Here is a 14,522-nt window from a genome sequence, read left to right on the forward strand (position 1 = left end):
ATTTTATATATTATACACTGCCAGGATAATCTCTCACTTGTGGTTTTTTGGGAAAGAATCCGTCAGTGTTAAGATTACCACTCTGTAACTGCCTAACGGTGGACCAGGTCAAGCTGCCTACGCCTAAGTCCTGGAGACAAGGTCTGGAGTCATAAGGAGCCCACACCCTGAGGGCCGTGGCCCTGGCCGGCCAAGCACTTGGTCAAGCCTCCTCTCTGACGGCTGGAGGCAAATTCCTATGCCCACAGGGCACTCCTTGTCACACTGACCACGTGTCCTGACCACAAGAACGATGACGATGTTGGGGCTCTGCTTCCCCTTCATCCTGCCACACTCCCCCAAGAGCCCTACAGTGCCCCTAAGGAGAGGCAGCTGCAAAGACCACAGACACCTCAGTTTACATAAAATTATCTCACTCCATTTTATTTAAGATTTTTTTTTCTCCAGTTAGTAAAAGAAAGATGTGTCTCTCTTTATACATATGTACAAGTTCAGTTATAAAAATAGACAGCACATTCAAAGAGAAAAAAGGCTTGGCATTTTTCTGATTCCCTCTAAATAGCATCTGTACACAGGAGTTTGGGTTTGGGCAGGGGAATCTTAATGATTTAAATTAAATGATTCCCCTACCACTCCTACTCCAAAAAAAGAAGTTTTAAAAATCAATCTATCTAAACTCAATTCCACGATTTTCAGGTGTGCAAATTAGAGGCTGGCCCGCCCAGAAGCACCTGCTCCACCAGGGACATCAGGCTGGGGGCAAACAGAAACACCACCCATGCCAACACCACCCCTTTGCCTCTCCTGGAGGGAAGCAAGCTCAGGCTGGTGGGGACGGGCTGAGAGGGTGGGTGCTGAGCCTGCCCTCTCTCCATCCTCTCCAGCTCACTCCGCCATCCCTTCCTTTCTCAGTGCAATACAGACAGTGCATACAGCCAAGCAGGGGGCTGAAGGGCAAGGGTGGGGAGACTGTGCATTCAGGAAGGGCAAGGGGAGCCTGCAAGAGGGGCAGTGAGGATGTCCTGCTGACTGAGGTGGCTCCTGGTCTGTTTACTGGCTTCTGGGAGCCCCGGAGTGGGAGCTGCTGCTACTGTTGCTGGTGGGACCTGAAGGTTCTCTGGTGTGAACCATGCAGGACAGGGGAGGAGATGCTGGGAAAACAACTGCCTCCAGGCATGCTTCCTCTAGCCTTCTGTCATCCTCACAGACCACTACCTTCTTCTGCATTCGCTGCTCTCAACCGTGACACTCTGGCAAATGGGGTTTGGAGAATTGGGGAGTTGCCCATGACTGAGGACGTCACATACATGATTTCCTCCCTTCCTAGCCCCACAGGAAATCACAGCCCTAAGAGAAGTCTCCACCGTGGAAGACTCTTCACAGCACTTGCAGAGCCTTTGCAAGGGACATGGCCAGAGCCAAAGGGTGGAATGGGGACGGAGACTGTGTGCCTGAGCATCTAAACAGGGTCTCTGTCAGGCCCTTTCCCAGTATGAGGTTTAAGACTTGCCTATAAATTCTTTTGAGATGCTGTGGGCCTGACCCCTGTCCTTGGGCCTTCTTCCTACAGGCAACCCCAGAGCATTCCTCTTGAGAGACAGGTGATCAAAGTGCTCACACCAACCACCTGCCTGTCTTTCCCTTGCTGCAGCTGGTCGTCACTGCCCTCAGGCTTGGGATGAAAAGATGCTGCACTGGGCAAGCCATCCAAAGACCATCTGCAGGCCAGGACTCTAGCCCCCGGTTCAGTTGAAGGAAGCTGGAGGGCCAGGTGGTTACCGTCCTCCAGAGGGGTTGGTGCCTTTGCCCTGTTTCCGGACCAGGGAGTCTGGGGCTAGGCTGCTGGTCAAGTGGAGGCTCTTGGGAGTCCCAGGAACACTATTTCCTTTGCTCAAAGGGGAGCTCAAGGGAGAAGAGGCGCTTGAAGGTCCAAAGTCAGCAAGGCCAGCAGGCCGAACAAGGGATGTCTGCAGAGGACTGCTGGCGGAGATTCCTGTGGGGAGGGAAAGAGAGGCAAGAAGAGCATAAGCACCAGTCCTGTCTGAGTGCCTCAGTGCCTGACCTCGGTTGCTGGAGTCTGTTCTGGAGATGAGGTCGTGGGGAACCCCCTCCCTGCCACTCTTCTTAGCATATTTGCTTGCTCTTCCTGTCAACTGTTTTTTTCAGTAAGAGAAAAATGATACCTACCCAGCTCTCTCCACATTACCGCATCAACAGGGAGTAAGGTATCACCTTGGCACTCAAGGACAGAGCACACATTATATAACATGGGAAAGCCAAGGCTGCAGGATGAGCCGTAACTTACAGGCACTAATGTATTTTCTTACACATTCCTTTTTCCTTTTTAGGACACCACTTGTGATTAGTTGCTCCCCTCTTTATTTTTTTTTTTTAAATTATTTATTTATTTATTTAAAAATTTTTGGCTGCATTCGGTCTTCGTTGCTATGTGCCAGCTTTCTCTAGTTGCGGCAAGCGGGGGCTGCTCTGTTGTGGTGCACAGGCTTCTCACTGCAGTGGCTTCTCTTGTTGCAGAGCACGGCTCTAGCTGCGAGGGCTTCAGTAGTTGTGGCATATGGGCTACGTAGTTGTGGCTCACAGGCTCTAGAGCACAGTCTCAGTAGCTGTGGCTCACGGGCTTAGCTGCTCCACGGCATGTGGGATCTTCCCAGACCAGGGCTCGAACCCATGTCCCCTGCATTGGCAGGTGGACTCTTAACCACTGCACCACCAAGGAAGTCCCAGCTGCTTCCTTCTTAATTTCAGAAGATGCCCTCCCTCTACTCCCCAGTCTGGCTAGAGGACACAAGGCTGCCCACTCTATCCTGTGTCTACACTCATGCAGTTCTCCCTGTGTTGGACGCAGCTACCCCTGCTCTCCAAGCCCTGCCACTTTAAGGACCTGGTTCAAATCTCCCATCTCCAGCGATGGCTTCCTGGGCAACAACTCTTTTGAACATTCTTTTTTTTTTTTTTTTTTTTTTTTTTGCGGTATGCGGGCCTCTCACTGTTGTGGCCTCTCCCATTGCGGAACACAGGCTCCGGACGCGCAGGTCTAGCGGCCATGGCTCACGGGCTTAGTTGCTCCGCGGCATGTGGGATCTTCCCGGACCAGGGCATGAACCCGTGTCCCCTGCATCGGCAGGCGGACTCTCAACCACTGCGCCACCAGGGAAGCCCTTGAACATTCTTAAGAATGAATTCTAAGTGCTCAGCAGGCAGACTTGTGTCTCCTCTCATCCACAGTGGAGCTGTGGGTAATGTCCAGATCAGTCCTTTCCCTTGTGTTCCGTTCCCAGTCACCAAGCACTGTCAATTTTTCTTGTAACATTCTACCCCCTGTTGCCTCCGGGAGAAAGCATGATGAGTGTCATGCTTTGCCCCATCCGTGGGTGAAATCCTGCCATGGCAGCCTTGACCATGCCATGGTTGTTGTTTTCCAAGAGTGTGATGAGCTGGCAAGAGGTTAAGAAACACTGGGGTAGTCTATCATACTTCATATTTGTTGAATGAACAGATAAATGAAGGCCGCTATCCCTGCAGGAGGAGAAAGGGGAGGTAGCCTAATGCTTACTGAGAACTTTCTATCCAACGATGCCCGTACTTGCTGCAGCAACCCTAAATCCTAAGCCCGCGTTTCCAATGGGGAGAGAGGTCTGTGCATGGTGAGGGTGCCCTTCTCACCACTCTCAAATGTCCTACTACATTCCATTGCTACCATTATCCTCCACAGCTCATGGTCACAATAGCTAGCTATTTCCCTTCTCAAACTTCCCAGAGCCTCTGGTCACATACTGGGTAAGCTCTCGCCCAGCAGGTCTTTCCAACCCTGACTCCCGCAGCTCCTCTTCAGCACAGCCTGACTGACCCTGCTCGGTGACCCCCAACATGCCTTGGTCACTGTTAACTCTCTGTCGCCAGTTTAAATCCTTCACCATCCTTCTCTTTCCTTCTGAATTAGCCTGGCAACTTAGGCATCAAATCCATGGTTCCTCCTTCTTCTGATCTACAACCAGAATTAAGGCCTTCCCTCTTCCTTCATTCAGTACATGCATACTGCCTTGTATTGCTGTTAAACAAATTCTATGCCCAGCTTCCCCTTCTCATTTTCATTATACACTCAGGTGTGGGGTCCATGTGTTATACTCCTATGCACACAGCAGGTGTTGTTTTTTTGTTTTTGTTTTGTTTTTGTTTTTTTTTTGGCGCCACGTGGCTTATGGGATCTTAGTTCCCTGACTAGGGATTGAACCTGGGCCCTCAGCAGTGAGAGCACAGAGTCCTAACCACTGGACCACCAGGGAATTCGCTACAGCAGGTGTTTAACCCTAAGGTGATGGAGCACAAGGCTGGGTAAAAGTTAACTATGCTAGCCTTGACTGCTGAAATGTAATTATTAAAATGTGGGTCTGGGGGAAAAAAATCAGTTCTCAAAGTAGGAGAAATTCTGTTTAAAATTCAGCTTTCTCTGTTTTCACAGTTACTTCCACTTTGAAGGCAGTATTGTGCTAAGTCACAAGGGCAAGGAGAGAGCCAGGAGCACTCAATGCTGAGGCTGAATCCAACATGGGCTTGGGAAGGAGCTTTGGGCCTGGGGGTGTCCAACTTGCTCTACCTGGCGGAATGCTCAATAGACCCTCCAGACTGTCCCCGACCAGAATGGAGCCCGCAGTCCCCTGGGGCCTCCGCACCTTTAGACACGTTGTACCCGTATGCAGCATAGGCAGCTGCAGAGGCCGCGGCAGCCCCTGCTTTGGCTCCTGCCATTGCAGCAGCACTGCCTGCGGTGGACTTCCGGCTCCGGCCCTTCCCTGCTCCTTTGGCTGTGCTTCCTGAACCTTTGGGGCGGCCTCGGCTTCGGGCTGAATGACCACGTCCTGCGGCTGGCATTTCCTGAATGGAAATTCCTATGGGAACAAATGGGCCAAGAGGGAAAAACGTTTATTTCTTCATATGTTAACAGAATCTTCTCCTGGACAGGGAAGATGGCTTTCAGAGTGTTTGTTTCAGGACTCCCAGGGAGGTCTACGCCTCAATTTAATGACTAGGACACAGCGTCACACAGCTAGTAAGAACTGTAAATAGCTACAACAGCCTGACACCCCAAGCTGCTTTTCATTCTCTAAGAGTGGTGCCATTACTCCTGAATTTCTTCTTTCAACTAGATCATTACTAAATGAACTCCAGAGACGTGCACCTGTGATTCACCTGCACACTCCAATGTTTTCCTGCCCCGGAGAATCAACTTTTACTCCCAAGTTTTTTTTTTTTTTTTTAAATTAATTAATTAATTTATGTTTTATTTTTGGCTGTGTTGGGTCTTTGTTGCTGTGCGGAGGCTTTCTCTAGTTGCGGCGAGCAGGGACTACTCTTTGTTGCGGTGCACGGGCTACTCAGTACGGTGGCTTCTCTCGTTGCGGAGTACAGGCTCCAGGCCATGCAGCCTTCAGTAGTTGCTGCACACTGGCTCAGTAGTTGTGGCTCGCGGGCTCCAGAACGCAGGCTCAGTAGTTGTGGCACATGGGTTTAGTTGCTCCGCGGCATACGGGATCTTCCCGACCAGGGCTCGAACCCGTGTCCCTGCATTGGCAGGCGGATTCTTAACCACTGTGCCACCAGGGAAGTCCCTACTCCCAACACTGGGTCCCACAGAACAAAGTGAGAAAAGGCCTGGAAAAGCTAACTATAATTAAAAACTGGCAAAAATAAGGGTGAAATATGAAAGACAGGAATGGCCAGAAAAGAAAGAAGTTTGAAATCTTTATGAAGTTCTTATTTTGCATTCCCTAAACCTTCTCATTCTCCCTTTCACTTGAATCAGCTAATGAAAGAATGAGCCTACAAATTCTTTTTGCTCTACTTCACTCTTCTTTAAAGAAAGTAGAAAACAGTATTATCCTAGAAGGAATCAGGACCTCACCCAAGCTGTATGGGACAGCAGCATCACTTACCGTTCACAGTGTCTGACACGGAGCCCGTTATGGAAGCAGGAGAGTTGGTGGCTCGAGACTGAGGGGCTGAGGAGGCTGGGTCATCCACAATGACCAGCATGTCACTGCTGCTCTCGTCAGGGGGAATAGAGCCGGTGTGCAGCTCACTGCTGATGGAGATCTAGAGGCAAAAGGATCATGATCACCCCCCATCCTAGCCCGCAGCCCATGGCCCTCGTGCCTACATCAGGATGTGTTTCTCAGGTATCACCACCATTTGCCTCTCCTGCCTGGCTTCACTCCTGAGAGTCAGACCCCCTGCTTTGGCTCCAAAGAAGGCAGCTTGTCCTCACTTGCTTATCTTCCCATGGATTCCATATGTAACCCCTTCTACAAGGCAGGAGAACTCCTGGAAAAGCAAAGGCTACCAGGTCAGGACACAGTCCCCACTGCTGTGATGAAGGCATCTAAAAGGAGCCTCACCTCACTGAAAGGGCTGGGCATGGCTGAGTCCACACTAATGAAGGAGTCATCCCCGTCTGCAGAGAGGTTGGAGTTATCAGCCGAAGGAACAAATGGGATCACTAGGTTCACACCCTCCTTTCTCCTTTTCCCATCCAATTCATCTTCCTTTTTCTTCTGGGAACACACAAATCAAGAAATATGGAAAAAGGATGAGGATAGGCACCAAGAGAAAAGTGGGGTGGGAGAAGAAAGTGATGACAGAAATTTGACTCTTTGTAAACTTCTAAGTTTCATTTTATTCAATTAGCATATTATTAAAGGAAGAAAAAATCCTAAGGAAAGAGGAAAGGGATGGCTTTGTAAGAGTTTATGCATATTCTGGCACAATAACACAGAGTTGAAAGGCCAGTCACACTGAACTGGAGCTGTGCCAAACCTAATCCTCACAGGGTGGGGTGCACGGTCAGCTTTCAGCACAGCCAAGCTGCAGCACTTCTCAGGGGCTGAACTGATGCAGCCCCACAAGAGGGAGGGCCCGTGCTCTTAGTATATTTTCCGCACATCTGTTTTCACTCTGCCTTCTTTTTAAAAATGTATAAGGGGAATGAAGGTTCTTATTACACACAAGGAATACTGAGGTGGCTTTTCATTATTTCCTCAATTTACGCTTAAGGATTGAGCGACTAAGCTACACTAAACAGTTCTAGAGCCAAGTTCAGTAGGGCTTTGTCACAGATGAGAGATGTGGAAGCACAGAAAGTACTTAGAAAATTCTGGGTATCACACCCATCCACCGCACCTAACGGCATTTGTATCTAGACCTATATTAGGGTTAATGCGGTATGTCTTTGTGTAGTTTATATCATCACGGGGTATTTATCTGAAACTTCTTATTCAGAGTAGGGATGGCACCTGATGCAAACTCAGTAAACCCTACAATGTCCTGTTGAAGAAAACCACCCTTTCTTCTTTGATATTGTTTCTGAATAGTAGTAAGCAATGGGTTAGAGATTTGCAAGTGGAGTCATAAAAGAAAACCTGAGAACATGGGTAGAAATAGCAGCCCAGACTAGGAAGAACGTGAGCCTTCATTCCTAAGATTTTTTTCAACTCTGTAAATATAGTGAGTACCAAGGGCATCCTTCAGGCTAGAAATAGTTCTGCTTAGCAGAAGGTACAACTGAGGGTGTGGATTGAGCTGGTGTGTCTATCAGAAGATGAACCTATAATATATAGACAGGCTCCTAGGCTGCTGACCATCAGGGCCATACAGCCAAAGGGACACGAGGCCCTATACAAGCTTGCATAAGGGGAAGAAGTGGACCTCCACTTAAAACACAACCAGCTTTAACATGTGACTAGACAACACGCTTCAGACAAACCAAACAGTCCAGGGAAATGATACATGGACAAATGTCTGACTTGAGGGCCCAGAGCTATGGCAATGTCTGAAAGTTCAGCACAACCTAAAGGTAAGCCAAACCCACCAGAAGAAATTAGGAGGCACTTTCTGGAAGGTAATAAAATGGTTTCAAACCAACAGCCTTTATTTATTTATTTTTAAATCAATTAACTAATTATTTATTTGTTCAAACCAACAGTCCTTAGGCATAGTAAGTCTGGGAACCTAGTCAGAACTAATGGGTTGACTCCTGAAACAAAATTAAGTCCTGAAGACCTCATTTCTCATTTACATATCAGTAAAGATCAGGGATAAGGATTACTGATATACTTTGGTAGAAACAGCAAGACAGGGAGAAATGTAGGGGAACTACATCCCAGTTTGCAGCTAGCCTGGTGGGCTCAAGTAGGAAATGTCAGAAGAGAGACAAAAACAGCTCAAATCCTTGGCATGAATAGGAGAAAAAGATGAACAGACTGGCCAACGATTTATTTTTCGAGTAGTAGATGACACTGAATGGTGCACTAGCAGAACTATGGCAGAAGGACTGGATCTAATGACCTCTTAGGTCTTTTCTAAGATTCTACAGAATCTAATAATGTAACATCCATCTTACATTTATTAGACATATGCTTTTGAACAGTCCCAACAAATGGTTTCCATAATTACATGTAACCACAGACACATGTAATTATGTCTGTGTGGGGAGTACAGTTCTACCAAGGCTGCATTTCTCCTGCTTGATTCTCTATCAGGACAGAACTGCTGTACAGCACACGTAGATGGAGCTGGACACCAACCAGTAACCAAGACGACAAGCCCGTACCCTGAAGCCTCTTCTGTAAGGACCACTCCACACCCCCATCAGTCCCTGTCCACCACCCCAAACTTGACATACCTTCTCTGCATATTTTTCCCGCTTGCGCTTCCGCTCTTTAACTCGGTTGGTTTCCTCCTGCTGCCGTTTCTCTTCTTGTCGGAGTCTCACTGTCAAGAAAATGTTAAAAAGATCTGATGAAGTACCTGCAGCAATCCTAATCCTCATTCTCTGAAATTAAGGTGGCCATATTCTTTTATATTTATGATTGAAGGTATGACTTCTATCCATCTAAGGCAGATAACTGGTGGTTTTCTAACTTGGAGAATGAACAGAGTTCCTTGGATTCTTAACAGTTTTGGGGTTCAAACCATGATTCAGTGACACTGTCATGCGCCTTTCCTTGCCTTTTATTTTTTCCTTTTCTTTTCAGCCTTTTAATATCTCTGCATTGCACAGAGTCCTGAAAGGTTTTTAGAAGGTGGTGGCAAATGTGAGCCCCATAAGAAAGGCGCTTCATCACATTTTCTTATGTGATGCTGTCGAAGTCCTCAGAGGTTTACAAGGTAAGTCTGAAACTCAAAACCATTGTTCTCAAAAGCCAGAAGTACTGGGAGAAGCGTCTGTATGTTACATACAGCAGTGTGTTTTTCCAACTTTTCCATAAAAACATTTCTCTGGATAGAACAGAGTAAATTCATTACTGCTGAGGAGTCAAGGGATATAGCCTTCTTGGTACACATTTATTTGAAGTCATATTACTCTAACAATACACACGAATTTTTCCTTCTACTCCATAATACATCCTTCTTTGGGTTTTAATATAAAATATTAACCAAAAAATGTTTCTCCCCAGACAGTCTTTGGCTTTGCCTCCCCTTGGCACAGTCAAGGGCACCTTCCATTTCCAGAAGTGTGGGGCTAAAGAAACATCTCTGTAAGGAGGAGAGAGCATTAATAAGAGGTCTAGAGTACATACATTTCTTCTCCAATTCTTCATCGTCTAGAAGAAGGCTAACCACCTCTTTGGGTTTCAAGGTATCCGGTTTGAAGTTTCCACCAGAAATCACCATCCGCTGAATCTATATATCAAAGCAGATCAAAACCCACCACCATCAGGCATCCATTCCCTTATGGCAAATATTCAGAAAGAAAGAAACATCTTTCTTAATCTGTTCTTCTGGTGAGGCCCCTGGATTTCCTACTTTTTCATTCGTGTGACTGGCTCATCCAGGTCATTTGTCCAACAGAAAGGACAATGAGAACTTCTTTGCTTGGAACTATTAATTTATAGCTATAAGGTCCAATAATAATGAATCAAGAAGGAAAAGAACGCAAAATGATCATTTCTTTAGAAACCAGCAAATGTGTCACACAACTCAGAGGCCAATCACACCGAGAGTACTAGGGTGAGAGCAAACGCCATTCCTTCTTCCCCTGAATGTGAAACCATGTCAAACAGGAAGGCCATGACTTGGGGTCTTCTTCACATGAACAACAGCTGAATGTAGGTTGTAGACACCATTCTGGTAGAAAAGGAGTAAGGAATGGCCAGGGCAGTAGACTGCTTTTGTACGGGACCTCATTTTATTTTCTATTCACAAGAAATTTTAGTGCTTTCATGACCAATGAAAGCCAAGAGAGTCTTAGTCTTAGTCCAGTCAATGTGGCTGGACTATTTTCTCTACCAGCACGATACTTCCTTTGCCTTCTGCTTACCTCACTCTTCTCCTTGGCTCGCTGCAGAATGCGTTCTTCAATGGTGCCCTTACAGATGAGTCGGTACACGGTAACTTGCTTTGTCTGCCCCAAGCGGTGGGCCCTGTCCATGGCCTGCTGGTCCACAGTGGGGTTCCAATCGCTATCATAAAAAATCACCTGCATAGGCAGGACAAGAATACAGCAAAGATGAGGCACTCTCAGGGCAACACCAGGAATTCTGACAGCAACCCGGCCACTCATCTATTTCAACAGTCTGATGCCAGATTTTTTTCTACGATATAAAGATGAACAGGTATCTACTCATAAAACCAAGCTATTCCCTCATCTGCCTTGGGCAAAAGAGACATACTCTGAGCATTTTTCAGAGTTTTCATTTAAAAAGAGGGAGTGGCAACAATATTAATAGTTAACACTCAGGGCTTACTATTTGCCAGTCATTGTACTAGGTGCTTTATGTGTATTAACTCATTTAAATCCCACTACCACTATGATTTAGGTACTATTAAAAAACCCCTTTTTATAGATGAGGAAACTGAGACACAGAGGAATAAGAGATTTTATCCAAGATCACACCGCCTAAATAAGCAGTGGGCCTGGGATGTGAGGGATGTGAAAGCCTTCTCTTTAACCCTAGGCCTACCTTGTAAGAGACAGATATGGCTTTCCTGGCATTCTCAGGTTCCCATTAACAGGATCATTTCCTGTCTCTTGAATTCTAGGCAAGAAATGTTTAAAGGGTTCTCTGGAAGTTACTTCTAGTTTGCTAAACAGCAAACACAAACAACAACAAAATGTACTCCCCCCTCCCCTGCCCCACCAGTGATCCTAAAACCAACAGACTCCTGGGTCCTCAGCCCTGAGGCTACTATCAATACAGTAGACCTCCTAAAAGAAAGCCAGTTCAAAATGACCCTCATCTCTCATGCGTCCTCCTGTACATTCAGCCAAGTCACCAAATCCAGCTAGTGCTTCTTCAGAAACAAACCTATCCTTTCTACAGTCCACTGTCCTCCTTGACCAGGCCCTCACCACCTACATCTGGCTCACTAATGTTTCTAGACCAGCAGGCTTCTGAGATCTGTCTCTTCTTTCTTCTTCAGTATACTTTGGGTACCACTGGAGACCACTCCATCTCTCTGTCAATTATGCTGTTACACACCAAGTCCAAAGTCCCCTCAATAATCAGGTCCTACTAAGACAACTTCATTTTTATTCTTTCCTAATATAAAAGCACCCCTTCCCTTTTGTCAGATAGGTCTCTTCGGTATCCCTCACTTATATTACATTTGTTTGTACTACTTCTTGCTTAAGCTGATTTTCTGACTAACAATCCTTCAACTCTTCTCTGTTGGTTAAGGTTCAGTTTAAGCTTCACCACTTTCAGGAAGACCTCCCTGATTTCTCTTGCCTGTAACAATGTCTCCTTTTCCTATTCCTCATGAATTCCTATTAGAAGTAATACCGGCTGAAACCTTCTGAGCACTAATCTCACTAAATTTTCAAAAAAACCTTATATATTTTCTTCATCTTATAAATTAGGAAGAGACTGGCCTGAGTTCACAATCCTAATAGTCTCCTTCAGCAACGTGCACTATTAGCAAAATGTTGCATCACCTATGCTGGTCCAAGTTCCCACTTAACTGCTACCTTCTAAAGGTGTCCAATTGTTTTGTGCATAATACATATATATATTTTTAAAATTTATTTTTCGGCTGTGTTGGATCTTTGTTGCTGCACGCGGGCTTTCTCTAGTTGCAGCGAGCGGGGGCTACTCTTTGTTTAGGTGCGCGGGTTTCTCATTGCGGTGGCTTCTCTTGTTGCGGAGCACGGGCTCTAGGAGCGTGGGCTTCGGTAGTTGTGCCTCTCCGGCTCAATAGTTGTGGCCCACGGGCTTAGTTGCTCCGCGGCATGTGGGATCTTCCCGGACCAGGGATCAAACCCATGTCCCCTGCGTGGGCAGGCAGATTCTTAACCACTGCGCCACCAGGGAAGCCCCGTATTACATTTAAAAAAAAATCTTCCTGTCTAGTCTTATTTGAGGACAGACACCATCCACCAGTACAAAGGAGAATTCTACAAATATTAGTCAATTGATTCTAGAATCTCTAAGGTGTGATCAAAACTAGACAGAGCCTTAAAATGTAGGCTGAAGAGTGATTCACTTCTCTTGACACTGTTCCTCTAGATGCTTTTTCCCTTGCATAACACCATTCTTAAGTAATTTATTTTCTCATTTAAAAATGGAAGCAATTCTTCTGCCATTTTCTGCAGAATTCACTTGAGGTAAAGATGGATAAAAGGCACCAGCATTTTCAATGCTCTTGCCTCTACTAATAAGGACTCCCAATGGCTCTTTCTTCTGGCACTCCTTTTGTCTTGCTTTCATATGAGGTATAATCCCTCAGTTTTTCTAGTATAGGTTAGAATCCTTAAGGAAAAAATTACAAACTACCTGCCAAAGAAAGAAAATCATTATGAAAGCTTATTGTTAATCCACAGTGTCCACAGATCTAGGATTTGGAAGTACACAATGTTTGTCACTTGTAGAGGAGTTTAGCCACAGGATATTCTGGAGCTTCAACAGGATATGCAAAATTTTAGAAAATTCAGTTTAAACTTTCAGGGAGAACAAAGGAAGAAAAGACAGAGTTAATGAAAATGAGACCTCTGGACTTCCCTGGTGGCGCAGTGGATTCTGGGAAGATCCCACATGCCGTGGAGCAACTAAGCCCATATGCACAACTACTGAGCCTGCGCTCTGGAGTCCACAAGCCACAACTACTGAGCCTACATGCCAAAACTACTGAAGCCCATGCACCTAGAGCCTGTGCTCCGCAACGAGAAGCCCCCTCTTGCCACAACTAGAGAAAGCCTTTGCACAGCAACGAAGACCCAATGCAGCCAAAAATAAAATTAATCTTTAAAAAAAAAGAAAATGAGACCTCCAACTGGACTGAGGGGGAAGGGTCATTATTTGCCCAACATACCTAACATGACCTACATATGTGTAAAATGAGAGTTGATGTCACACTCCAAAGATAGTACCTTAGTAGTCCAAGCCTAAGGCAATGGTTCAGCATGAATTCATTATGGGGAATCCTATATTATGAATCATTTCATAGGTGTTTCCTCCATATTTACATTTTTTCCTGGAAGTCTCAGTGGCAACCAAACCTGATTCAACTTGGGTTCTTTTGAGATCATAAACAATAAGATTAAAGCCTAAGAGATAGGCTTGCAATTTAACTTTAAAGTCCCCCCTTCCCCCAATTTAGTGGCTATGTATCATTCAAATGGATTAAAAGAGGTGAGGAACTGGGGAGAAAGAGAGACTAAAATAAGATTCTACTTAGCCCTATCCAATAAGCTATTGATGTTTTTTTTAAAAAAGAAAGATTCTACTTAGAAAAAGACCCAGGGAAAAAGAATATGAAATATGTGTAAGCTAGCGGGTTAAGATAAGAACAGAGGGAACTAAAAACCAAGTTCGATGTATGGTTATTATCTAACTTGACAATAAAATGAACACTGAATCAACCATGACATAAACTCAGGGAGAGGGAGTCAGGGGAGACCATGTCCATTAGAATAGGACAGAGATGACATCTTTGTTTATGGAGCTCAGTGAGACATTCTAGAGAAAATATTAAAGAACTACAACAGCTGACTTAACTAGGAAAGATTAAAGCTAGTCAGTCCACAATGTGTGGCCCAACAATGACTAAGGGGAAATATATTACTTTTCAGCACCTTTATGAAGTTGTAAACACCAAGCTGGGCGGGCATTGGGAGGTGAAGCAAGGGAAGAAGGTGAGAACTGAGATGGGGTAGAGGTGCCTGGCTATACTTGTCAATGAGAGGGAGTTTCAGGGGATGAGGGAGTGAAATGGAAAACAGGAAAATTTAGAGGAACAACTGGAAAAAGCTGACCAACACTTGGAGGGTGGAACTCACTCTTTTTTCCCCCCCAAGAGAATGGGTGGAAGTTCAGTTCCTTGGGAGGGCTGAAAGGTGCCCCATGTTGTCTCACAGGACCTAAGACTTCTCACACTGTTACTAAGGGACAAAAGCTCTTCAATCTCTCTCTACACATAAACATTTAAAATAGATCTGACACAAACAAAACCAACAGTGCAGTTTATAACAATTTCTCACTAAACAATGTCAAATGCAAAGAGATCCCCAC

At 45.6% G+C, this 14,522-nt stretch overlaps 1 protein-coding gene across 3 annotated transcripts in view; it reads right to left on the reverse strand.

The window, feature by feature from the left end:
- Nucleotides 1-396: 396 nt before the first annotated feature.
- The window catches only part of INO80 (INO80 complex ATPase subunit), a 132,234-nt gene continuing 118,108 nt past the window's right edge, over nucleotides 397-14,522 (reverse strand). Inside the window, exons 30-36 of one of the 3 annotated variants that reach the window (XM_059057994.2) lie at nucleotides 10,334-10,492; nucleotides 9,594-9,696; nucleotides 8,696-8,784; nucleotides 6,414-6,566; nucleotides 5,952-6,111; nucleotides 4,692-4,907; nucleotides 397-1,993 (exon numbers count right to left, since the gene is read on the reverse strand). In XM_059057994.2, the coding sequence (XP_058913977.1) occupies nucleotides 1,776-1,993; nucleotides 4,692-4,907; nucleotides 5,952-6,111; nucleotides 6,414-6,566; nucleotides 8,696-8,784; nucleotides 9,594-9,696; nucleotides 10,334-10,492 (1,098 nt within the window). In that variant the 3' untranslated portion in view covers nucleotides 397-1,775. Of the gene's footprint in view, nucleotides 1,994-4,691; nucleotides 4,908-5,951; nucleotides 6,112-6,413; nucleotides 6,570-8,695; nucleotides 8,785-9,593; nucleotides 9,697-10,333; nucleotides 10,493-14,522 lie in introns of all 3 variants that reach the window. The other 2 variants (XM_059057993.2, XM_059057995.2) reach the window with 2 other exon arrangements.

This window comes from Kogia breviceps, chromosome 3 (genome assembly GCF_026419965.1).
Source record: "Kogia breviceps isolate mKogBre1 chromosome 3, mKogBre1 haplotype 1, whole genome shotgun sequence".
Taxonomy (NCBI): Eukaryota; Metazoa; Chordata; class Mammalia; order Artiodactyla; family Physeteridae; genus Kogia; species Kogia breviceps.